This window comes from Protomyctophum parallelum (genome assembly GCF_964188405.1).
Source record: "Protomyctophum parallelum genome assembly, chromosome: 9".
NCBI lineage: Eukaryota > Metazoa > Chordata > Actinopteri > Myctophiformes > Myctophidae > Protomyctophum > Protomyctophum parallelum.
The window spans coordinates 10,851,775-10,878,252 of NC_139706.1; the positions used below are offsets into that span (position 1 = coordinate 10,851,775).

General features: G+C 43.4%; 1 protein-coding gene across 1 annotated transcript in view; it reads right to left on the bottom strand.

Moving 5' to 3' along the window:
• Positions 1-26,478, bottom strand: part of kirrel3b (kirre like nephrin family adhesion molecule 3b) — a gene marked incomplete at its 3' end in the record, with an annotated part of 258,801 nt that overhangs the window by 38,890 nt on the left and 193,433 nt on the right. Inside the window, exons 5-6 of the mRNA XM_083772969.1 lie at positions 18,514-18,664; positions 1,532-1,637 (exon numbers count right to left, since the gene is read on the bottom strand). Of these exons, the coding sequence (XP_083629095.1) occupies positions 1,532-1,637; positions 18,514-18,664 (257 nt within the window). The remainder of the gene's footprint in view (positions 1-1,531; positions 1,638-18,513; positions 18,665-26,478) is intronic.

Sequence of the window (26,478 nt, forward strand, 5' to 3'; positions counted from 1 at the left end):
GGACGCCGGGGAGTATCCTAAAAATGCAGTGAATGGTAAATATGACATAGGAAAGCATGGGATGTAGTTTATAACATTCCCCATGTGGCATGCAGGATGCGTAGTGATGGAGGCTTGTAAGTGCAGACCGGTGTGGTAGTAGTAGGCCGGACAGATGGCCGGCACGCCTTCTGTGGCAGGATGTTTTCATAAAAATCTGTAGGAATAGATAGGGCTGGTGGATGAACATCAGCAAAGTTTTCTAAGGAACCACGGCTGGATTGGCACATCACTTCTGAGTTATTATATATGAAAAGATATAGACATGCGGCCCCTGGACAGACGATTCAGTAAAGAATTCACGTTGAGTGCTACAGCCTTGCATGTGTGGACTGTGGAAGCCATGGTTAGAAGAACTAGTGTGCTACTGCATTTTACTTCTTCCCATTAGCAATCACTTCTACCTAGTCTGTCCTCATACTCCACCCTCTTTCACAAGGCACACGCCTGGATTCCAAAGACAGATGTCTTTACAATCAAAGCACATAGAAAGGAGTGGGGCGTGATCTCATCAGAGGCATGCAAGCAGCAGACATACCTGACATACCGGGGATGGTAACAACAGAAGTTTGTGTGTCTGCTTATTGGTGTCCACACGGCGGACAATGTAACACTCCTGTGAGCTGCCGGAGAGAACCTGCTCCGTCGTACAGCCGGGGCAGAATTACTTCCCCCACGCCGCCGTAACCTTGACAACCTCCTCCAGACACTCCAACACATGCCATATTTCCAGCTAACCCTCCCACACAAGGATGCATTCTTTTAATGTTCATGGGAGACAGTGCTGCTTACAAAACAACATCAAAAATCCAGAACTAGCAGCCGTCACATTCTTCTGCCCACTGGAACATGACAAGATTTCCCCAAATGAGCTTTGCAGGACGGTTTTCATTACATCTTTCTGCATCAGCTCTCTGTGTCAGTTTCACTGTTGTTGTTGGGGTTTTTTTTGTCTCCCTTCCATCTTTTCATTTCAAAGTGTGGGCGGATGTAATAGTGTCATGGCATCATAAAAAATGGTCTGACAATGATTAATACTATCAATAATGAAGTGCCACATTTGACTTAATGTGAAAATGTGTTATCCACACGCGACATCCATCAGAGAAGACCTTTGTATATTGAACTGAAGTTCACTGCGATATTTCTTTTCCCATTATATATTCTACCCCCTTTTTTCCGCATCACAACGTAAGGACTGTGTGTGTGTGTGTGTGTGTGGGCCACTTATAATCCATCACAATATGAAATAATTAAAAATAAAACCACAAACAAAATTATTCATGAGACATGGTTGAGTGGGTGGCTGGGATGGATGGATGGATGAACGGACGGACGGACAAAACGTAAGGATGGATAATGGATCGATGGATGACTGACTGTACAGAGAGACAGATGGTGGCTACCCGTATTTTAGCATATTTCAGAGAGAGAGAGAGAGAGAGAGAGAGAGAGAGAGAGAGAAACTACTAAGTGGCTTTAAAAGGCTCACCTGTACAGTGTGACCGGGGGATTGGCCTTGGCTGAGCAGTGGAATTTCACCAGGTTCCCCTCTAGAATTGGCTGTGGCTCAACGGACAGGTTGACCAGTGGCATGTCTGAAACACAGGGTAAGCAAAGATGGTGAGCACACATGAAAGAAGCCAAAAACATGACCGTGACCAGTTGCAGAATGTGGAATGTGGAATACAATGAAAACATGTCCAAGGCTTCATGTATACCTGACAACCGTGTTGCTCTGAAGATGTGTTGTAGCTGAACATTTTTACATAACGTCCGGCAGAAACCAGCTAAATGACTATTAAAAAGCACTTCTGACAAAACCAGCTAACTCCATTGGATCTGTCAGAGGGGGTGTAGTTAACTGGTTTCTCCTATCTGTCTCTCTCTCTCTCTGATCCGCTGCTGCCCCGTATAGTAATTCAACAAACAGAAACACAAAGACAACTGCATACCAGACATCCCACCTCTCCTGGAAGTTGCGGGAGTCTCCTGGAAATTAGCGTCTATATGAACATACAGTATATGCCAATATATGGCAAATATTAGGCATGTCCCGATACCGATACTTGTATCGGAATGCCCTCCGATATGCCCTTATTTGGTCATATCGGAATCGGCAAGTACGCCCCGCACCAATCCGATACCACAGAGCCGAGGGAGCCAGGGAGGCTACTGTACTGTATGTACATGTTGTTTACGCTCCGGAGTCCAGACCCATGCAGTTTAATAATATACAGTCACAACAGAATGCACACTGCTGTCTCGTGTCTTATCACAATCCCAATGCGCCACCCGTGAAGTCGGGGGGGGGGGGGGGGGGAATAAAAAAACAGTCTACTAGTGTTAGTGTAGGCTCGGAGTTCGTTAGCTAGCGCTTAGCTTAGTGTTAGCTTAGCGTGTAGCTACTGAATCAACCCACTGATTGAACTTCATCTCCACCTGTAATTTAAGTTATTTTAGAACGAACCCCGACACCAGCGCTTGAGAGCTTGTAGATCAGCAGCAGCTTGTGGGCTCCGAGTCCGCGCCGAGCCTCCGGCTCCGACGGACCGGTGCGGGGAGGCAAGGGAGCAAGTTACCCTGGCTGCGCAGCTGCACTGCAGAAACAGACTGATCTACAAGCTCTCAACGCCTAGCGAAAACAGGCAGGACGCTGCGCCTTGAGAGCTTGTAGATCTGGCTTTTTTGCGACCTGCAGTGAGCTGTTCTCACTTTACTTTTATGACACGATAGTCACATTGGTCCTGATTCTTCAAAAACGAAATGCGCCAGAGTGTAACGGTGGCGGAAACAGATATCGTATTTATCCGTCCGATCAAGCTAAGTTGAGATGACGTGTTATTCAGAGAGTGGTGTGTACCACAGGTTCGCAGGCGTATCGCAGGTGTATGTCATACTGAATGCAGCGGGTGCAAAGTGATCGGAAAAGCAACCGACAACCTCATCTGCATAGATCCACGCCCCATATCGTACCATAAAAGGCTTCAAGCATGACTCAGCAGACAGCAGTTTGTCTGAGATCCGTCTGTCAAAAAAAGAAAAAAGGCTTTGCAGCCGCAGACTATATAGCGGCTTCACAAATTACAATAAAAATGATTGCTGGAAAGAAATTACAGCCGCGGTCACTGCTATGAATATAGCCCGCACTCTATTAATTTAATAATTCTACACATGTAGGAGCAGGACAGTTAGGGCTTTTATGTTATGTCGTTTTTGCACCATTGTATATTACCACTGTAGGCTACTATATATGTACAAACTATGTACAACGGTGCGTGCTCCGCTGAAGCAATATAATTATAATTTATTTAATTAAGTTCTGGACCAAGGCGGGTGCTCACTCACACCTTTGCAGAGGTAAAACATATCCGATATTTAAAATATCGATTATATGTCAATGCAAAAGAGAGAGAGAGAGAGAGAGAGAGAGAGAGAGAGAGAGAGAGAGAGAGAGGAGAGAGAGAGGGAGGGGGGCATGGGCCCTCGACACTGGTTTGCGCGATAAAGAACAGTAGCCTATACATTCATAAGTGAATAATTATAGGCCTACCTCGTAGGCCTGGGATCCTCTTGTCTGAAGAAATTATAATCCAGTGAGTTTATCCAGTGAGTTAAACTATTCTGTGTGTGGCATCCATGCATGTGATCAATATCAATAATATACATTATTATAAAGTCTGCCCGTCATGTTTGTGAACAAGTGCGAGTGCAGGTGAGCTGGCTTAAAACTATGATATGACTGGCCGACTTTCAAACACGCTGATGCCATTCATTAGGCTAATGTGGTCTTCTATTTTTTTCCAATGTGAATCGGATCGGCAGCACGCTGCTGTCTGCCCCCCCCCCCCCCCCCCCCCCCCCACACACACACACACACACACACACACACGCACACACACACACCGACAGTCAGAGAACTGACTCACTAACTATACAACACTAACCAGGCCTATGTTCTTATTATAATTGTGAGTTTGTTTTTTAACATGCAGCGAGTCCGCGAGAGCCGATCTACAAGCTCACAACGCGTTGCACTGCGAGTACAAAGCTGTCAAGTGAGCAGCCCCAATCGCGCATGATAGAAATATCCTAATGCATGCATTAAAGGCATACAAGTGCACTCGGCTTTTATATATATATATATATATATATAGGCTATCATTTTTTTATGACCAATATGTTGGGGACACATGCCTACATATTTTATCTGAGATTTGGGAACAATTTATTGATTCAGCATGAAGACTAAAGCCTTCTGAATAAATCTATACGCAAGTGTATGGTTCCGAAAATTTCTCCGCCACCTAAAGAGGTGGCGGAGGATTTAGCGGAATTTCCGACAAACCAAAGGCAGCGTCAAGTTCACGGCCATTTTCATGAATTCCAAATTAATGTGGGAAATCCACGTAAATGCCTTTCCGCTAGCGTCACGTCAATATATAAGCGGAAGCGCGTTGAAGAATCAGGCCCATGGTGTGTATGTGGGGGGGTACTTACAGTGCTTTTATTAATTTGACTTGTGTTTGCAGTGTTGTACATTTATTTTTAAATGTTTTGCAGTGTTCTTTTTTTGTACTATGTGTTTGCAGAGTGTTAGTGTGTTACTGTACTATTTTAATTTTTACTTGGCGTGTGTGTGACTGTGTGTCTGTGTGTGTGTGAGAGAGTGAGAGAGAGAATGAAAGTGCCAGTTTTGCACAGCACGATTTTAGCATAATTGTAGCTCACATCTGTGGAAAAAATAAATCCTTATTAGGAATAAATTTGCCTCCTGTGTGATATATAGCTGAATATTAACATTGTATTTTAACATTAATGCTGGACATATTGGTGGTGGTACTTGGTTAAAAAAGGTTGAGAACCACTGCTGTACAGCTGCTTAAATTGTGCTGCCTACCTACTTGTTTGAAGTGAACTTAAGTTACAGACAGTACTTTGCACTTTTTTTAAAAGCACTCGGTATTCGGTATTCAGTATCGGTATCGGCTAACACAGAAATTGTTGGATCGGAATCGGATCGGAAACGAAAAAAGTGTATCGGGACATCCCTAGCAAATATATGCAGACTATATGCTGCATATCAGGTTCATATATGTGAACTATTATGTGTCATATAGCTCATATACATATATGTGGCATATACCTCCCTACAATGATTTTTTTCCCGGGGGGGGGGTGTCTGAGATACACATCATATTCACAATATGCAGCATATTATAACAATAACAGAAAGACAAAACACACATGATTTTCTCAAACACGCCAGCGCATAATTCTAAAACCTTAAGCTGTTCTTTGATCAGATACGGTACAGCTCCCAGGAGGGACTCATGTGCCAAGTTGATTCATTTGTACTGATATGATAAACCAAGGGAAGATGAGAGAAAACAAAACATTTCATAGGTGAGCGTGAGGAAAAATGAAAATGTACATTAATGATGTGATTGAAACCTTTATTCATTCTCGAAAAAGCATTGAGGTTCACCCTCATTTGCGGTGCTGCCGAGATCACCTACACAACATCTAAAATTAAGACAGATATAAAACATAAAAACAAATCTACGAGTAAGGCATTTAAAGATATAACACACAAGCTGTGCAATAAAGCATAAGTTAAAAACAATCTCATATTGAGGTAGGGAGATTTAAAAGCAGGTTATTAAATTGTCCATAGGATATTAGGGTATTCATTTTTAGTGTTTGTTGTAGAGTGTTCCATGAAGTAGGGGCATCAAAGCATGATAGCAGATTTTCCCAGTTCTGAATGCACAGATGGAACCTCTAGTGCAAGCCATTCACTTGAACGGGTCTGACGAGTACTTTTTTTTTTCAGTTTAGCAGCAACGTGATGTAGGGTGGTAACTTCCCATCAATAGCTTTAAAAATAAACTGGTGCCAGTCAGGGCCTATAGATCTCCTCTAGGGTAGGTTGGAAGACCAACCTGTCATAGAGGGTACAATGGTGGGTACAATGGTGAGGGCTGTAGCTTTCACCAGTGATAAACCGTAAGTGCTGAGTGATAAACTGTATCTAGGGGTAAAATCATTTCTATAGATTACATCACCCTAATCCAAAACTGACATAAAGACAGCTTCAACAACCCTTTTCCTACAGATCATTGGGAAGTTAGCTTTGTTTCTGTAAAGAAACCCAATTTTCTGTCTTAGCTTGGTGGTAAGGTCAGTAATATTTAAATGTAATGTTTCATCGAGCCAAATACCCAGATATTTATATTCAGTGACTCTATTATCCATTGATAGTACTGTATGTGTAGGGGGAGTTGAAGTTCATGACGAGTTTGAGTGAGATGAGTGCATCTTGAAGTATTAATAGCTTGTTGGAGTTTTTCCATTGCTAATTGAGTGGAGTCAGCTGTACAATAGATAATGGTGTCATCGGCATATAAATGGGATTGGCAATCTTTTAGTGTGGAGACTATGTAATTTATGTATATGGTACAAATAACTGGACCTATAAGAACATGACCCCCCCCCCCCACACACACACACACACACACACACATCTGAGAACTCCATTCAAACCCCTCAAACATGAGGGCATATGACGTATGCGGTCAGCTGTATGGCTGGCTCAGGGAAGAGGACGCCCCTGCCTTGTATAGTCCCGTGGGAGGCAAATCTTAATGATTGGGCATGGGATACAAGCTAAGGCTTGATCACCCTTTAGCTGGCCACCTTTGATGAGGGTGTATAGTGTTTGAAGGCCGAAACACCCGCTGATTCAAAGGCACACTACTGAGGATGTGTCCCGAAATTGACATCATACCCTAGTTAAGAAATACACTTCCCAATGCCACTCTTAACATCAAGGCAAATCTCATGTGAGCCCACACCATCTATTGGCACAATGGACATCATGTCCCATGTTTTATAACCTTGAGGCACACCATTGGTAACCTGCAGGAAATCCCATTGAGTATCCCTTCCCCTAACACACTGGCGCCTCCCGTCATGGAACCCTATTATCCAGAGCGATATTGTGCCGTTTCTCAAGGAGTAGGCCTTGACTTACAGTGTCAAATGCTTTTGAGAGGTCTATAAATAATTATCTAGTGCAGATACTATATCATTTTTAACTAAGGTGACTGCTGAAATTTGGTCTAAAACCGGATTGCTGTGGGATTAAAACTGAACATTTAGAGAGAAATGGCTTGAGTTGGTTATTAACTAGTGTTTCCATGATTTTAGACAGGGCAGTTTTGAGATTGGTCTGTAATTGTTTAGGTCCTCTCTGTCACCACCTTTAAAAAGAGGGGTCACATGGGCCGTTTTCCTCAAACTGGGGAAATGTGGAAATATGTAATATACAATAGTGTGTGTGCGTGCGAGCGAGCGCGCAAACGCGTGCATGTGTGTGAGCATGAATATTCTACCAGACCTATAATTCTAATATTAATTAGCAACAATAAAAGACAGGAAAACAATGAATCAAAAGGCAGCCATGAAATACTTGATAATGAGTTCCTTTCAGTGTGGTTGTTAATTTGCAAATAGGGATTAATTAAAAGAGAACTGTTTGCAATGCACTCCATTACAATTACAATAATGACCAACCGCCGAGATAGCTACAATTAAAATACCTCCGAAAATAACAAACACATGGCTTATGCTAATTCAGTAAACAGTGGCCTAATTCATTCTAATTGCCAAAGGTGTAGGCTAGTGCTATTACAAAAGTTTAAAATACATTTTAATTCCCATTTCACCTCTTTCCCTCATGAGACCGATACTTTCAGATGTTTGATTCCCTCGGAATTAGATATTTAACTTTCATTAACCTATTTGTAAGGGCTGCTGCTACTGCTGAAAATAATGATGTAGTTCAGGGTTTGTAAGAGCAGAATGAGTGTGTAAATTAGAAGGTACCCGGTTCACCCCACGTTCCCAGTCCCAGACACTTAGAGGTAGGGTTGTCCCAATCCGGTCATGTGATCGGAAATCACGTCATTTTCAAATGATCGGAATCGGATCGGGAGCAAAAAAAAAACCTGATCGGTTTCGGTATCAATATTATACCTATATCATGATATTAGACTGGATGTTGTCTGTCATGTGATTTTATGGCATAAGTGTTGAGGTTCTATAAAAACATAAATATCGGATTCAGGAAACATCTGTGAATACAAGCGGCCGAATTGAGTTTTCTTTGTCGGGTGGCTGGCATCTGCCTTAGAGATAGGGTGAGAAGTTCAGTTACACGAGAGAGACTCGGAGTAGAGTTACTTCTTCGCCTGGAAAGGAGCCAGCTTAGGTGGTTCGGGCATCTGGTTAGGATGCCTCTCGGGCGTCTCCCTAGGGAGGTCCTCGAGGCATGTACCACTGGGAGGAGACCCCGGGGCAGACCAAGGCGCAGTTGGAGGAATGTTGCGCTGGAGAGGGAAATCTGGAGCTCTCTGGTAGAGCTGTTGCCCCCGCGACCCGACTATGTTGGTTTCCACTGGTTTGATAACCAGCAGTGGTTCCCTATGGAGACACTCTTTGTGTCTCCATAAGTATTTATTGACAGTTTGGGTCAATCATCAAGGGACAGCATAACTGCCATACTGCAGTTCAGTTCCCCTTCGCCTCCGTCTCAAACAACTTGTCCCAAACTACTCTATTACTGTTTCATCCCTCACAGTACCCCAAACACACTGTGAAACACGACAGAAAAATGAGTGTTGATTCAAGTCTGAAAAGTGTAAAGCCTAATTTATAAATATCACACAATGAAAAAAGCTGACCTAAAAGCTCAACACGCCTCAATCACGATTGCCATGCTAAGTGTGAATTGGGTTTTAAATGTGCCCTAAGCAAAATCATTTTCATCATTGTCTCAATTAAATCATAATTTTCTTCAAACGATCCGTGACACTACGCTGAAAAAACAACCTCCAAATTAAAGAAGCCTGTGTAGATTAACTTGACGGAGTTATTTCTGGGAGCGTGCCAGATAAAAATAACAATAACAGATCAAATACACATATTCTTACATATCAATCTTCATTACACATGAAGATTGATAGGACTGCAGAGGAGCCAGCTGGTCTGTCTTGCGTCTGAGAGTCAGAGAGTGTTAGACGAAAGAAATAGGACAGGTTACATAGCCAATGGCTAAAAATGCTGTCATTTGCAGACAGCTGTCACCTTTTTAGGTGCAATATCTGTCTGCTTTTTGAAACGGTGGATATCTCTTGTGTTTTTCGCACACAACGTGAAGGACCTGGGGTTGTTGCAGTTCTCCTATCTTTAACTATGCGTTATGTTGATGCACTCACTCTTATGTATATGTGCTCTACGTTACAAGGCCACTAACGTGCTAACTGCATGGGAGAAGTGTTTGGATGCCGGAGGTAGAGCAATGCTGGGTACAGAGACTCACAGGGAACCAAACGGGCACACAGTTCTGTGCGGAATTGCAGGCTTTAGGTGCTTTTGGTGTGCGAGCGTGTGTGCGCATACATGCGCATGTGTTTCATTTGTTTGTGTGCGATGCGTGTGTGTGTGTGTGTGTGTGTGTGTGTGTGTGTGTGTGTGTGTGTGTGTGTTTGTGATTTCCCTGTGTGGGCACGGGATGTATTGTAGGAAAGCTGCTATTTTACCCTGTGGCTGTGCAGATGCTCTGGGCTGCCTCAGCTGCCACAGAGCCCTAGAGGAGGAGGGGTGTGTGTGTGTGTGTGTGTGTGTGTGTGTGTGTGTGTGTGTGTGTGTGTGTGTGTGTGTGTGTGTGCGTGTGCGTGTGCGTGTGCGTGTGCGTGTGCGTGTGCGTGTGCACGCACACAAACTTAATCTGCTCCCAGGCCAGCAGCAGTCATTCACTTTTTTCCTGGGAGGCCACCTAACCACACCCACCTGTCCTAGGCCTCCAATAGCCGATAAATGGCAAACAACGTCGAGTCCTGTCCTGGAAAGCCCCCAATCCACAGTGAATTACAACACCTCTCCAAGTGTTGGTGACTGAGTGCCCCGGAGTGTGTGTGTCTTTCCTGGGCACCTGTCCGGGGCATCATTCATGTGTCCACGTTTATACTGCAGGCCAGTGGTCCTCAAACTTTTTAATGTCCAGCACCCGCAAAATAATTTGTATTTGGCCGCAGAACAAAAAAATGTTCTGCCAAAATCGGAGCACTGGCTGCTGCTCACACCATTCCGTGAGCGTGCACTGTATGCATGTGTGTACTGTATTGTGTGCGTTTGTGTGCAGTGTGACATTACCAGTGGTGCGTGCATACTGAGCGCACGCTCAAGGGTTCATGGGAATAGAGAGAGAGAGATTATACTGTGCCCACACAGTATAAGAGTGAGCAGGGCCTGTGTCATAACAATCCAAAAAAGCCGTCCAAGCTGCAGCGTTAGCAGGCAGTCAGCAAGGGGCTTTAGCCCCGGCTAATTGGACGCACAAAGAGGTGGGCAGAGAGAACTTCAGGAGCAAAATGACAGATGTGGCAACAGTGGAGGTGGTAATGGAAGCCAGCACGGAGCGAGGTGGAGAGCGGGTGAGAGAGGGAGGGAGAGGGAGAGAGAGAGAGAGAGCATAAAAGAGAAAAACATTGAAAGAGAGCAGCAGGGCAGGAGGTGGAGGCCACAGTGATAAGTGTTGCAGCAATCCAGGGGCCTGTTTTTTTTTGGCCAAGCACACTGTGCTCTGTTTTAAGTTCCCCACGCAAAACTTTTTCACCTCTGCCAGGACTTAGGACGTCTAGTAAGGACATCAGGCTCATTACCGCCAATTGCATTACTGATCGAGTGGGGAGTTCTTTCAAGTAGCTCGAGGCGTGACAACTATCCCTCCCTACAAGACGTCTCAGTCCCTCTCTGGAGGGAGTTGCGTCGTGATGGCAATGCATTCCTTCGCTAAGTGACACGCGGCTTGACGGATGGGCCGCGATGGGCCGCGTCTCCCTAGAATTTAAAAACGGTAAAGAGGGTCAGGGGAGAGAGCCGCTGCCAAAAACGTCTGCCAACGCGGGGCTCTGGGGGGCAGACGAGGGAACGCGGGGCATGTGTCACGGAGCCGACCTTTGACCAGTCAGAGATGACAGACAGCTACTTAATAGAGGAGTTGGTTTGTCACTTTGATGTATAAATGCATGAGTTGCTGAGCGAGCTCATCTGAGGCATGGCGGCCGACAGAACATCAATATGCAAGCCCTGTTAATTCCTACGATTCGTCAAGAGAATGGTAGCGAGGGAGAGAGTGAAAGACGGATGGATTGATGGATGGAAGATGGGTGGGGGGATGGGTTGATGAAGGTGGGGGGATAGGTTGATTGATGAAGGCGATGGCAAAACAACAGGATTAATTGAGAAGAAGTGGGGGGGGGGGCATTTAGAGTTAGCTGACAGATTTTGATCGGTTAGTTCAAAGCACAGAGCAGATGGCGTTTTTGGAACAATCCCTCCAACTTCGCTCGCTGGTGTTTCTCCCCGTCTTCCATACTTAAAGCCCAATTTTCAATCTCTCCAGGTCATTGTAGACAGCTGTTCTCCACCTGGATCAGCTTCAAACTCCTCCAGGAGTGACGTCTGGCGTTTCCGAAGGAAGAGCGGATGTTTATTGGCCACCACCGCTTGGCTTATAGCCTTAGCAATATGGGCACGCATACCCCTGATTGGTGGAGGTGATTACTGCGAGGTGAGCACAGACGGATAGACGGAATCAGGTCTTGATTGTGATGTATGGAGCCATGTGTGGAAAGTGGAAACACACCTAACATTGCTGCAGTAATTCTTATTTGTACTTTCAGAATTCTGTCACGCACCGAAAAGAGCCAATCTACAAGCCCACGACACGCTGCATTGCGATGTTTCTGAAACTAAATCTGCCATTTTCGGTGTGCGACACCGTATAAATCAGGCTTTAGTTGCAACACAGACAGATGTTTGAGTGTTTCACATGACAGGCTGTATCATGGTGGGGCTTTTATTCCTCACAGCGTACCTGTGGGGGTCTAATGTGTTTGGGAACATCAAGGATTTACACCAGACTGTCAGCAGACAGAAAGCAAAGCTTTGTTTGCAGCATCACTGAAACTATGATCTTGCATCTTGTTAGAACTTTCCTCTCAACAAATGATGGAGAACATCACACGGACGGAGATAATTCATCAATACAATGCAATTAGGCCTTTTATCCCACATCCACTAACTTCCTATCCCAATTTACTTTCATAATTCTCTGTCTCGCTTTATCTTGTTCTCTGTGCCTCTCGTTCTCTCAGATAAATTAAATTAACCGCTTGATTAAGCAACAAGAGCACGAAGCTGAGCCAGCTCCAACAAAGAGAAAGAATCTGCACATCTGCATCTTCTTCATTAATTAGTCTGCTTTTTTTCCTTTTCACTCCACATGGCAATGCGAACGCATGCCAGGAGCCTTTTCCACCCCCTCCCTCCCTCTCTCATTCCATGCATTTACCCCTAAAGCCAAAAGCCTCTAGAGACAGTGATCAGATCACTAGTAAATGCCTCATGTTTAAAGGTTGCTGTAAACACATCACACTGACAACAGCTGATGGGCAGCGGATGGCTTGGTCCTGACCTGCACCTGCATGAGAGGGAAAAACTCTTCTTATGATACCGTGTGAATAATCAACTTAATAACGTTACTTAGACCCCTTGTCTATAAGTGTAAAACAAGAATGACACGCTTATCATTAACAGCCAGGTGAAACAAGCATTCTCTGTTGTGCATCTCCATTTTCTGCGGTGTTAGAGACTTGAGGGTTGAGGCCATTGAGATATCTAGAGAGCGGATGAGGAGCGACAGGCCCGCCCCCTGCTATTCACTTCAATGGAAGTCTGGGGGCTTAATTGGTTGAGTATGTGGTCAGACTCCCATTGGCTTAGGTGGGGTCCGACTTGGGCGCAGCCAATCATAGGTCGCGCAAAAGTCGCTCTAGCCAACAGCAGTGATCATAAGCCAGGTTTCACCTGGCAAAAAAGGGCAAAATAGCCAATTCACAACACCATTTTTGGGAACAGAAACAATGTTTGAAGCTTATCTGCGGCCTGATTGCTTGATTGAACAGTGTAATGTTTCTTTTGCAAATAAATATGTGCACGCTAATTGTCCTATAGCAGTGACGCGTTAAAAATAGCAGGCTTATGGAGAGTGAGGGAACCGAGCTGCGTGAATCCATGCCATGACCCATCAGAGTATGGGAGATAAATGTTGCCGTGGCGATGTGGGTGTGTTTACACCATTTAAAAGTGCATGGGGTATGTATATAGTATGGCGTAAGCAACAGTAAATCGAGAGTCGCACTGCGCCTGGAGAAACAGTTGCACTGCACAGCAGCCTTGCACTCCCCCACTATCAAATTACAGGCAGCTAATGGCCTGGTCGGGACAACTATAAAGTCAGCAGTCTATCAACTCTTTTTTTCTTTTTTTAAATCCCTCTCATTTTGGTAATACCACTGGCACATATTGTATTTAGATGCTAATTTGGTTCACCCTCTGGTTCAGCATAAACTTCTGTCTGGCTGGAAATGCTGAGGTGGATGTAAATCACTGGCATTAGAATGATAACGAGGTAAAGCCTGCAGAAAAATGCATTGGATTTTTTTTTCTTTTTTTGACTGGCTTAAGCAGTAAAAGCAATGTGTCACGGTATTGTTTAGATTAGTCTCATCTGGAGAGGGGGGGCGGGGAGAGGGACAAATTAAGACAACGGGCCTCTGAGTTTACAGGTGAGTGGAATAAGGCAGTTAAGTCTGAAAACATTTTAATTACTTTTGTTGTCACTGAATTGATCGCATTAACAGTTTGACTCCATAACGCGTTACCCGCATTTTAATCAAATATTCTACGCTGCCGAGATTGTATTATTACCTTTAGAGCATATGCTGAAGTATTTGGGCTTTTGATCCGTGAAAATCCGGCGAAGATTTTACCGTCCGTTTGTTATGATAATAAGCACCATGAGCGGCCATGATGGTGAGGCACAAGATCCGCCTCTAAGAGGGTGCCTTCAAAATAATGATCCATATCAGGAGACATACAGTACACACACGTCTGCATGCACGCAGCCGCACACGCACGGAAGTAGGCCTACACCCCACACGTGCTCACGTGCACGCATTGTTTGAAGTAAACGATTAGAAATCTGATTGATGAGTGCCATATACAGTAAAAAGTCGCTAACCAGTTTTTCACATAATGTGTGTGTGTATATGTAACAGACGTGTTCTTTTTTTTTTTTTAAGATATTCTTTTGCGGCTTACGCCTTTTATTGATTTTTTAAGGGACAGACAGTAGGCTGACAGGAAACGGGAGAGAGATGGGGGGATGACATGCGGTAAAGGCCGTGTCGGGTCCGGGAGTCGAACCCGCGGCACACCGCGACTGGATCACCAGTCCGGTGCCCAGACCGTTACGCTACAGCCTGGGCCAACAGACGTGTTCTTGCGTTGTGTTATGAAGTACCATAGACCAGGATCTCAGCAGTGAATGGAATTATTCTGTACAAAAGACAACGAGGCAATCACTGCTCTGCTCTGACTTGTATACGTTTCCCACAATACATTTGCTGGAAATAAAGCAGATGCAGTACCATGAAAACACAGTATGTGTCTTAACAACTTTGGGTACATAATGTATCAATATATTACACAATAATTGTAAATGAAAATAATAAAATAATCTGCAGAGCAAAATAAACACAACCTACCGCTTTCAAAGCCAATATGAAATAGGAAGTGCGGTTACGTCATTCCCTTAAAGGCAACCGCCTGAACTCACAGTCACAGAACACTGGATCACAATACAATATAATGCCAGGGCAAGTGGAAGCACTATGTCTATTAACCATGTTACATATACGATACTGACTCTTAACGTTTTCAGTCTTTGGATTTTTTAAGATAAAAGACAATACGGATTCTTAATCAGTGGATTTTCAGATTTTGCATTACCCAATACAGTTGCTTGAAATGTCTGATGAACCAAGATAATTAAAAAAACACGCACGCACGCACACAAACACACACACACACACACACACACACACAAACACACACACAATATAAATGCATTATGCAGACGCAGATTACCAGCTAAGTGTTCGCTACCGCCCATCATCTCTGTCTGTTATCCTGGACGGCTTCTATGGAAGTCCAACAGCTCAGACGTTGCCTAAACAAACACCCCAGTACCCGACGAGAGACTATGGTGCCACTTAATCACGTAGGAGTGGAACAGTGCAGGTGGGCTTGTTATGTGCATGCACAAGCAGGGCTCCAAAATATAGACGCTCTACTGCGCTCAGCACGGACCAGAAATAATCTAACTCTTTTTTTAGTTTTTATTTCAAGGACCCGCGGTATGATACAGTATGCATTAATATCAGGCCCCCATTTGGGACAATCTTTGTCTCTGCAGATCTAACACTGTAAAATAATTTGTAATTTATTTCACTCACAGAGTTACAGAGCCGTTAGGGTATGCTCCCCCCTCCTTTTTTCTTCACCGACAAACATGCCTACTGTATATTATTCAAGTTATTGTATTATTTGCCATTCAAGTGCTTTTGTTCCGGTGGCATAGCAGCAGCTGGGTCATGCCTGGTTGCTTTATGTGAGTGCAGTACTTTCATCCGACGGAGCATTGGTCCGAACGACAACCTACCTCAAACCCTCACCCTAACCCTAACCTCCCCCGGGGCAGACACCTAAACCTAACCGCAACCCTCTCCCGTCCCGACCCCCAGCGCACCTCGGACCATTGCTCCGTCGGATCAATGCTCCGTCGGATCATAGTATGCCTCCCGCTTTATGTTGGGTTTGAGGGTTTGAAGTTGCACTCCCTGCAAGATTGGAAAATGTCATGGTTTTGTGCTGTATCTGCTTACAGTAAATGCTTAGCCATGCACTGGCCTGCATGTTGGGATAAAATAAACTATATACAAAAGAAACACTGTAAGAATAAATCTTCCACCAATCTTTCAACGCATTTTCTTGCTGTTCAACTAGTACAGCACTTCCTTTGTATCCCTGGCATGCAAAGGTGTGCGTATGTATCGTACAAGTGTTCTGTCTTCTCTGAGCATGCACTACATTTTCCACCTAATTGTCTCTCGTGTGCTCGTTTCTGGTGTGTGTCCTCGCACTCCCCTTCCTTAGGCTGCCGACAGATGCGTATCATCAATATTTACCACCTCCTCGTCCTAGCACACTGCCCCCCTGTGGAGGGGGTAGCGCAATAGGCCAGGCCTCTGCGGTGCTTGGGAGGGAGGGGAGCCTATGTCGACCGCTCCTCCACCTTGCTAAAGTTCCATAATTTATTTATACAACACCTGTTCTGCTTGTAAGAATAAGGACCATGTCCATGGGGCGCATGCACTGCGTATACCACTATAGCTCCATTCACCTCGATATACCTACCAGTACGACTATAGCCCTGCATATTACATTCAGTCATTCAGAAGCCGATTGTGTTGTGTGAAAGAGTAGTCTCGCGTAGCCAGACAACTATTCCACAATCTCCGAATGCTATATTGAGTCTGGAACTACACCAATCCGAGTAATCTGTCATTTCCGTTATACTGTATATATTTAGAGCTTATTTTTGATTTCCATTTCTGCTAGGCAGCAAGCTATATATGCTTAGATGATTTCAATTTATATTAGGATAAATGTGCACGACTGTAAAGACGAAACGGAAGTGGGGAGGAGGCTTCACTTCCGCTTCATCACTTACTCATGATCAGAGCTTCCGTTCTCCAGACCGTATGACGGAAGCATTTGAAAATTGCGAGAGGCAACAGTCTGGCAACCCGAGAGAGTGGACAAATGGACCTGAACGGATTTTACAAGCCGTACAGTTCCTGTCATCCAGAACACTGTTGCATTTTTAGTTTGTGCCTCCTGTTGAAAGTATAGCTTCCTGCATAATATCCCATTCTCAACACAAAGCCAACAGGCCCTGGCACACAGGCAGCTCTACAGGGAGGCCACGCAGAGCCACTTGAAGCCCTTCAGTTGTCTTGCACTCTTGAAGTTGTAAGCTAAAGTGTCTGTACCCTAGGGCCAGCATGCTGCCCTGTTCATCGTTTTAAACATTGCATAGAACAAACGCGCTCACGCTGTGCAAGTGTGCAGCCTTTCATATGCCATTTCCACAGCAGACTACCTTGTAATCAAATGAATCAGCATGAATGAATCAAAGTTGAATTACAGTACTTTTAATTTCAAAACCAGCTTAATTAGGTGGCCTTTCAGTGCTAGAGTGCTGAAGGCTGTGTGGAGGCAGAGCGCATTTCACCTGTCAAGGGTGAAGAGGGATCAGTGGATGGAGATGGAGACTTGGTGGAGGGTTCATGAGCGATGGCAAGACAAACCCCAGGGAAAGGGGCTTAATTGTGTAAAGATAACCTGCTGTATTTTTCTCTTTTCCTGGGTTATAGTAAATGTAGTGGTAATCGGAGGCTGCAGTATAGGAATACCCTAATTGCAGATGTTCAGTGAAATTCATAAATTTTTCCATATGGGCACAGTTCCCACTCTTTCTGTATGCCTCTCTCTCTCTCTCTCTCTCTCTCTCTCTCCCCCCCCCCCCCCCCCCTCTCTCTGTGCATGACAAAAATAAATGATGGGGACAAACTGCCAGGGTAGCAAACACCAACAACTGTTAATCTTTTTTTTTACACCCGCGCCTGGGCTGTCCCAGCACCTCTTGTGCTGTACACAATGAAAAGAATGGAGCCGTCAGTTGTAATGGCTCTCTAAATAGCATTTTCTGCTTTATTAGTCGTACTTAATGGTGTTGAATGGGGCTATGAGTGATGTGAAATCCTTGTGTTCAGAGCTGTGAGTGGTTCTTGATCGAAAAAAGATTCCCCGACAATTGGGGTTCAATGTGTTCTACACGCTGGGCTTACTTTGCCTATTTTGGAGGGGGATTGCTGTGCACGTCATTCATCAGAAAGATTGATGGCACTTGTAGGGAAAGGAAAGAGGCAGGGATATGTGTGCACAGTGGCATGGTAGAGAGGGAGTCAAAAAGGACAAAAAAAGCTTTATACTCAGTTCGTTGTCTCATTGCTACGACGTCCAAACTAAAGTAAAGTGTGCTTCAAATAACTTTATTGACATGGTGTAAAATATGATTGGCCATGGTGTCTCATACATCGTCATACATCGTCACCCGTTTAATTCCCCATATGTTCGCATCCGTTCAGCACAGCTGCTACTGATTACAGAAATCTCTGATTGGTTCAAAAACTTCAAAGCGGTGTTTCAACGTGAAAACGTCTGAAACTTCAAAATACCATCCACCATTTCCGTTTCACTACGCCTTTAAAGCCGGTTGTGAAGAGAAAGGGTTTGAAACAGGGAGGGTACAAAGAGATAGCTATAGCACAGACTGAGAAAGACAGAGATAATAATGAGACGGATCGAGAGTGCAGAAACCAGAATGGTTTTGCAGAGTCAACGCAAAACACAAACAGAGAGGTCTCGTATACTCACGTTGGATGTCGATGGTGACGCTGGTCTCCTTGCCATTGGGCACTGCCTTGTTGGAGGCCTTACAGACGATCTGCTGGCCTGTCTCGATGTTGGAGGGGGACAGGAACAGGGTGCTCACCGTGCTCTCCTTCCTACTCTCACGAAGCAGGGTCTGGGGAAGATCCAAAGGTTCAATGAGTGAGGCTGAAAGAAGAGTCCAATATGTCCTTATGGGAAATTTTCTACATGCCATTCCCCATTTAATGAATACTTAGGCGATGCGTCTTGGGAACGCATGACACCCACTTATGCAATACCCGTTGTCAGAGTACCCGTTGTACTCATTGTTAGATTACTTGAAGTACCCTTTTATCATAGTAGTTGGAGGCCAGCCAATGACGTAGGTACTACAATTGGTGACATCAGCTATCTGATGATATAAAGTGTGCTGATATTTCTGTCTCTGGGCATAAAAGGTACACAGACAGACAGACAGGATATTTTCAGGTTGATGTGCACCATGAATAAAGGCATCAACCTGTATGAATAATAAGACATTATCATCATGTATACAGTTCTAATGCAAAATTACTATTAATATTTTCATTATCATTCCCCCCTTGTGTAAATTCATTTATGGGAACTCCTGACAAACTATTATTGAACTAATTGAAGTGAGAAACATGCCTAGGAAAAAAAACCATTTTGAATTAATAATTAATCACTGTGTGACACTTATATATACAGTAGTATGATTATGTACTATTCCAAGTTTTATCTTTACTCACTTGCTACTGTGTGCAAATGAAACCATTAAATATAATAAACATTGATTACATTTGTGCCTGTGTTACAAAATAGATACATCCACACTGAGGCTTTTACTCTATAAATATATGTTAGCACACTCAACAGTGACACTTTTGCTTTTGAGGGGATATTAAATTACACATGCATGAATTTACACACACGCACGCATGCATAAATGTACAATTTAGGCATTTAGCCGCTCTTGATCCAGAGCGTCTGCTCTGTTTACATTAAGCAAAAACAAAAGCATGGCATACATCACATATATAAAAATAAGTTATCATGAATCATGTATAAACTAAGAACGCAACAGTGGAGTATCTATGTCAACTATACAGACTATATTATATATTATACAATATACACGTGTAGTACTATAACACACACACACACACACACACACACACACACACACACACACACACACACCGTCCTGGGGGTAAAAACCCAGAGACAAATTCGCATCCCTTGAAAGTACAGCCTGTGGTCTTGCTCCAAGGCTGATTGATCTGAGCGAGGAAAAGAAAAGAAAATAAAGAATTGTAGAAATATGTTTTTTTTTCCCCCCGTTTTTTTTTAGACTCTCTTGTGTGTCTGGAGAGCTGTGCTCCAGTGCTTGGCTTGTCATACACCACAAAGGAAATCAATCTTCTTTTCAGCGCTCATCCTCAGAGCCCTACATTGTGCGGGAGCCATCTGGCATCGCTCGGCGGCGTTTCAGTATATATAGCGCCGCCGTTGTCGGGTGCCAACCTTGTATGTTTCAGGAAATGGAATGAAAGGACGTGCCGTTTTCACCAACGGATCCATTGTGATCATTGTTTACTGTCACAAGGTCTTGATAATGCTTTTCATCGGTTAAATATTTATAAAAAACCCAAGACCACTGTAAATAAAATAAAAAGTAAAACAAATAATTAGCCAAACTACAAGCTCACAACGCATTGCATTGTGAGGCGTGTATTTTTTCTATACTTTGCTATTGTGCGACACTGGTGGACGATGAAGTAGGGCGTTAATTAAAATTTAAAAAGGGGGGGGAAAAGAAACATAAAATTCAATATGGAGATACATGGTTTGCCTGAAAGCAACAACAGTTCTCGCCACCACTCCAGTGTGCAATGGGGGGGCTGAGGGGTGCTGGGAGCCTGGTAACGGTGCACAGAGTCACTTACTAGAACAAATTGGCCGGGCGAAAGCGAGCACAGCGCGGCCAACCACAAAGACAATATGTATTCCCTTGACACGTGTGTAGAAATGGCCCCGTTGGTGCGCTGTGCTCTTGACTGTTTGTGCTCCAGGAAGAGAGAAGGCCCAGTGACGGGAAAGTGCAATAAACGTCTAGCCTACTCTGAAACCAGAGGTGTTTTTCTGTCTCTGTGCAAAACAGAAGGCAGCAATTCATTTTCAGTAGGGATGTCCCGATCACGTGTTTTTGCTGCCGATGCCGATTACGATCATTAGATTTTGCGTATCTGCCGATGCCGATTTGTCCTGGTCCGATATTTATATTTGTATAGAACACATAACAATATCCAACATCACAGACAATATCCAGTCCAATATCATGATATGGATATAATATTGATATAGATAATGATGTACCGATCACGTTTCTTTTGCTCCCGATCTGATTCCGATCATTTGGAAATGACGTGATGATCGCCCCCGATTTCCGATCACGTGATCAGATCGGGACAACTCTAATTTTCAGTAGAGATGTATCGGATCGGCCCTTATTTATAATAAGCAGACATGGCAACACTGCTGGTTTAATAATGGAGGAATGAAGGGAAAACAGCGCCCCCTAAAGTCACAGATCACTGCTGAAATCTTTGAAGGGGGAATGCTCTAATTTGGGATTTCTGGTTCACTAGGTTTCAAATGGTCATATCTTCTTCATTTCCCCCCCAATTTCAATGAGCAATACATCATATGAAAGGTTACAGTGTGCAGTTTCATAATATGTAAAGAACAGAAAAATGACCATGGCCCCCTTGTATATTAAATCACTGGCACTGGTCACATATCGGGTCATATCGGTATCGGTGAATATGCCAGTCTAACCACCGATCCGACACAGGGGTAAGGGGTTGACACTATGGCAGGTAAATACAATGTTGGGACATGTGGAGTTTGCTTTGGAGTTGCCCAAACTCCGTGCACAAAGTGCACATTTGAGTGAGGAGTCTGCTATAAACACAACACGAGATATATAGCTAGATAGCAATAAACACAACATGAGATCACAACACTGGTATCGGTATCGGCTAACACAGAAATTGAAGTATCGGGATCGGATCGGAAGCGAAATCGGGACATCCCTAATTTTCAGTATATGTTTATGTACATAAATGTACAGTATAACACACACACACACACACACACACACACACACACTATCCAATCCTTCCACTTATACCCTGCAGTACAATGATCCCAGCAAGGCAGAAGAGATATAGCCTATAGTATATTTGAACTGCCAAAATCATTACATATGAATTATTAGTTGTGTCAAATGGAGGCCTATTGACAGTGTGAAGAGTAATAGCAGCAATTATCTTCACATTTGACTGCTCTAATGCTTTTTTTCCCCCGCTCTTTTTTAATCACAATGTTTCCGTGTGGTTTCCCTCTCACCTGAGGGGAGATCATGCTGAGTAGTATCATTAATATGTCAAGGAACTTGTCATTCTATTGGCTGTGGGTGGAATAGTCTCAGCAACATTGTTCTATCCTTTCTATTCTGTTCTATTCACTGCTCATCTGGTTCCGTTCCGTTCACCCCTCACTGACAGGCGCCACCTCAGCCCGACAGAGGCCAATAGACGATCAGCCAAGCTGGATAGACCATGGTGGATTCGTCCATGGAACGTTTCATCAGAAAACTCTTAGGATTTAGATCAGTTGTTTAGAACAGTGGCTCTCAAAAATAGCAGATATACCAGCTCACATCGCGTCATTTCGTGCCACGCTGAGAGCTTGTACATCTTCTATTTTTAACATTTTTGAAAATGTTGAATAATTTAGATTTAGACAGATAGGGGTGGATCCTATAGCGGGCGGATTCTATAGGGAGCGGATCCTATAGGGCTCATACTATCCAGTGGGACTATACCTCTTTCCCGGAGCATTCTACCCACAGGGCGCGGGCACATTAAACGCAGCAAGAGAGCGGCTAGTCCAGAAGTTGAAGCCGCACATGGAAGAGATGCCTGGACTGGAGATTGATGTATTTATATGTGTTTCAAGCCTTATGACCTGCTGTAAAACCTTTTGCCCTTTGGGGACACTAATAAACAACCTTGAACCTTTTGACGCTTACGTAAGTGTGCTTGCGCCCATAGAGTTATAAAGGATAGAGGGCGAACGAGGAGCGAAGCACCCGGAAGGACGCGCTATACTTCTGCATTTTTTATGTGGAAGTGCTAACTGTTCTCGGGGCTTGATTCTACCTGATGACCATAGTTGCGTCCTATGTCTGCATGAGCAATGACATGGTAATACATCAAATACTGTACATAGAAATAGTCATCAAGGACCATAAGTAAGCTAAGAACCTAATTTCTGCACAATTAAATATAAATACACTATAGCAGGGGTCGGCAACCTTTTTGATATGAAGTGGCATGTTTTCATTTTCTTGATAGTCCAGTGTGCCATATCAACATGAAGTTGAATACGACACCACTTAAATATTACCTAATTTGAAATGATGTTGTCTGTACATAGGCTAGACATAACTTTATATTTTATTTCCCATCAGGATGTAGCCTAATTATCATTAGACTGGGAGCAATAACCCACCTAACTCCAAGACTCCCTCCCCATAGTCAGTTATCAGTTTGAATGAATGTCAAATTATGTGCAGGCTGTAATTTGTATGTGAGTGGACTTAACTGACTAAATTGTTTAGAAAACTATCTCTCACACTTATGCCAGTGTGCCAGCCCTGCAGTGATCACCCTCCCCTGTGCCAATGTTGGCACCCGTGCCTGAGGTTTGCCTACCCCTGCCTGCACTATAGAATGCTATGTCTACTGTACATAATATGCTATCTAAATTTCATAATTTTAGCCTTTGCATACGCCTGCAAGGTCGTTGAGGTCATAATGACCGCAGGCATGTTCTAAAAGTGTGAAAAACAAGTTATTTATTATACGTCTTGGTGCCGGCTGTCAGCATGTGTCAGTGTCAGGTTATATCCACAGGTAACTGCTTAGCTCTGGTCCATGCAGGCGTTAGAAGGACGTCATGCGATCTGCATCTATTTACATCTAAATACAGCACACAGAGATTCACAGCTGTGTACTTTGGCACTCACCTCTTAAGCATAACACATACACTGTCAGCCATGTGATGTGACGTGTCAATGTAATATCGCCTCTGACACAATCACGATTGTTTCCTTCTTTGCTCTGCACCTGTCTGAAGTCATTAATCTTAGAACAGAGTGGTGGTGGGGTGGGGTGGGGGTGTGTGTGGGGGGGTGTTAGGTAGCTGCTACATTGAATTCAACACCCAGGCCACATTACAAATTGATAATTTTTCATATCACTGCTTGCAGCGTGTGAGAGGAATACATTTGTGAATGAGAGAGAGACCTGATTGAAGTTGCGGCCTTCATGCTAATGGATAGCAATGGATAGTAATTTAAGTAATTTACTTACTCTTAAGAGTCCTGAGTGCACCTCGAGTAGTCTCCACGTGTTTTGTTAACTAGATAAGCAAAGTTTATGTTAGAAATGTAAGGCTAATAGACATGAATTCATTTTTTTAAATATCGGTTATGGATTTTAAGTGGTTTTCAGTGTGCACATTTTGTAGTTCATATTTTGTAATTCATGCGTGCTATGAAATGTATTGGACTATTTATTTAAATGTTGTGTTGCAGGACCACATTTGAGTGTTTTATTACGCTTTTATATCCTGGATTTGTTATGTTGTGTTTGTTTATATTTCATTTACCAAAATCAAATCAAATCAGGGATTGGATTGACAAAAGGCCACATAATAGTCCGGCAGTCGAGGTGGACGGGTGGGACATTTGGTATATAGTATTTTTTATTGGCCTAAAGACAAGTATTGTCTATAGATATGTACATATTATTCATGAATCCACTTGCTGACCGGCTGTCGGTATTGTATTGGGCAATTTCTTTATAGGGGTTTCTTGTGACCCTACCATTAAAACATCCTATGGCAGGCACATTTTTTGAAAATGTCAAACTTTCCAGTACCATGATGTAATGTCAAACTAGGGGGTTTTCATGATTCTGAATCCATTCCAAGCATTAGTTTTGCACAAAATACACTCCATGGGCTAATAACAGCCATTGCCACTTGCCCAAATGTCCTGACCTCATCACATTTTGTGCTGACTTTTTGTCATGACGTTCTTTCTGAGAAAACAAAGTGAAAAGATTGTGCCTAAAACAGAAGTTAATGGATTTGCGCTCCCGTCTTTACATTCAAGCTAGTAGTCTTCTTTAATTGGTAGAATCCTGCAAAGATCTAAATGACCATGACCCAGTGAGACCAGGCAAAGCATGTAGACTAGGATGCCTTGGTGAGGTACAGTATACTGTAGGTGGAAGCTAGCCTCTGAGGACCAATTAACTTCAACTTTTTTTTTAAGTGAAAAACGAATGATTTATATTCCATGAACTTTCTGTCATTAATTCATCAATCCTTTGATGTGTCTAAATATCAAATGTGGCTTTGGGTTGCATTAAGCTATTTTTTAACGCAGACTATGGTAAACACCAATTACTCAATATTAATTGTTCAGAGGAGAAAAAAAAGAAGAAGAAAAACAAGGAAAAAGAAAGGAACCCACCACAAAAAAATGAATTTCTATTATCTATTGTTACAAAGAAGGAAACAACTAACGATATCCAAACAAACATTCCTTTAGGTTAAATGGGCTTCTTTTGATCATCATACCCCATGGCTTCTACATTAAGATCCTTCTTGATGTTCCACGTACAGTTACTGTACAATTAGTGTTCTTCAATTCAGCCAAGTGTTATTTTTAGCTCCTGCAGGTGTAAAATAATTTTGGTTAAGTAGCCTGACAAATTCTTTAGAATCTTTTGCGACTCGTTGAATCGATGACAGTAATGACTTAATAACTGCTAAGTAAAGGATAATAATCCGCTGCTGGTGAGAACTCTAGCCTACCTGTCTGCTGTATTGTCTAATGTGCCGTCAACAAGTTAATTAGTTACACCGTCTGGGAGGACTTTATTTTTGTATCTCCTCCATCCTGAAAAACAAATATCTCAATAAAGATAATTGAGAGCCCAAAAGACTATTTTGAGAAACTCAGACTGTGAGAAACTCACTATTGCCGCTACGTTTTTACTTGAATTATGATTTGTTTGATTATATCTAAATGGTTTCATATATTTAGCACAGCCACGGGGAGCATGTCACACGAACATTTCACCGTGCATACTAATAGCACTAGTGATGGAAATCTTCAATCTCTGGTACTTTTGATTGGCTGTCTTCGACTATACAAAGTGTTTTCTTTCCATTTCATAGGAAGAAAACACTCACCTGCCAGGTAAGTGAGGATCCCCCACCTGGGGGAGATAGCGCCTTCGCCCTAACCGTCCTGTTATTCAACACCCTCCGCTGACAGGCACCTCCCCAGACTGTAAGCCTAGGGCTCCATCTCGCACCAGGAGCCCTATATGTGAGCCATGTTCATTATGGGATTTAGTATTGTGTAAGAGGCGTTCCCCCGTAAAAAATGCATATCTTGTGCCACCACCTAAATAAAATCCTTAAAACACCTCCGCTACCCATTACGTTATGCATAGGTGTGGTTTGGGCGTTACGCAACTTAAACCAATCAGTGTGCCAGGTGCCATCCCTTTTAAGAGATATATTATCCATAATCCATTATGTTCTGGATCTTGCCTTATGGAAGAGCAACGCGTGCTGCCTGGAATACATTTATTTTAGATACAGAGGGTTGTTTTGTGTATTCTGCCATCCACTCCACGACCAACACAGCTAATAGTTGCCCCATGAGTATGTGCAGTGATAGAATATCACCCTCCGTGCCAGGCTTATACCTCCCCCGAACACAGACCAATCATGTTCATATAATGCTCGGCCGAACCAGATGCTTCATACTTTAACACTGTATTACTGTATCTTCTG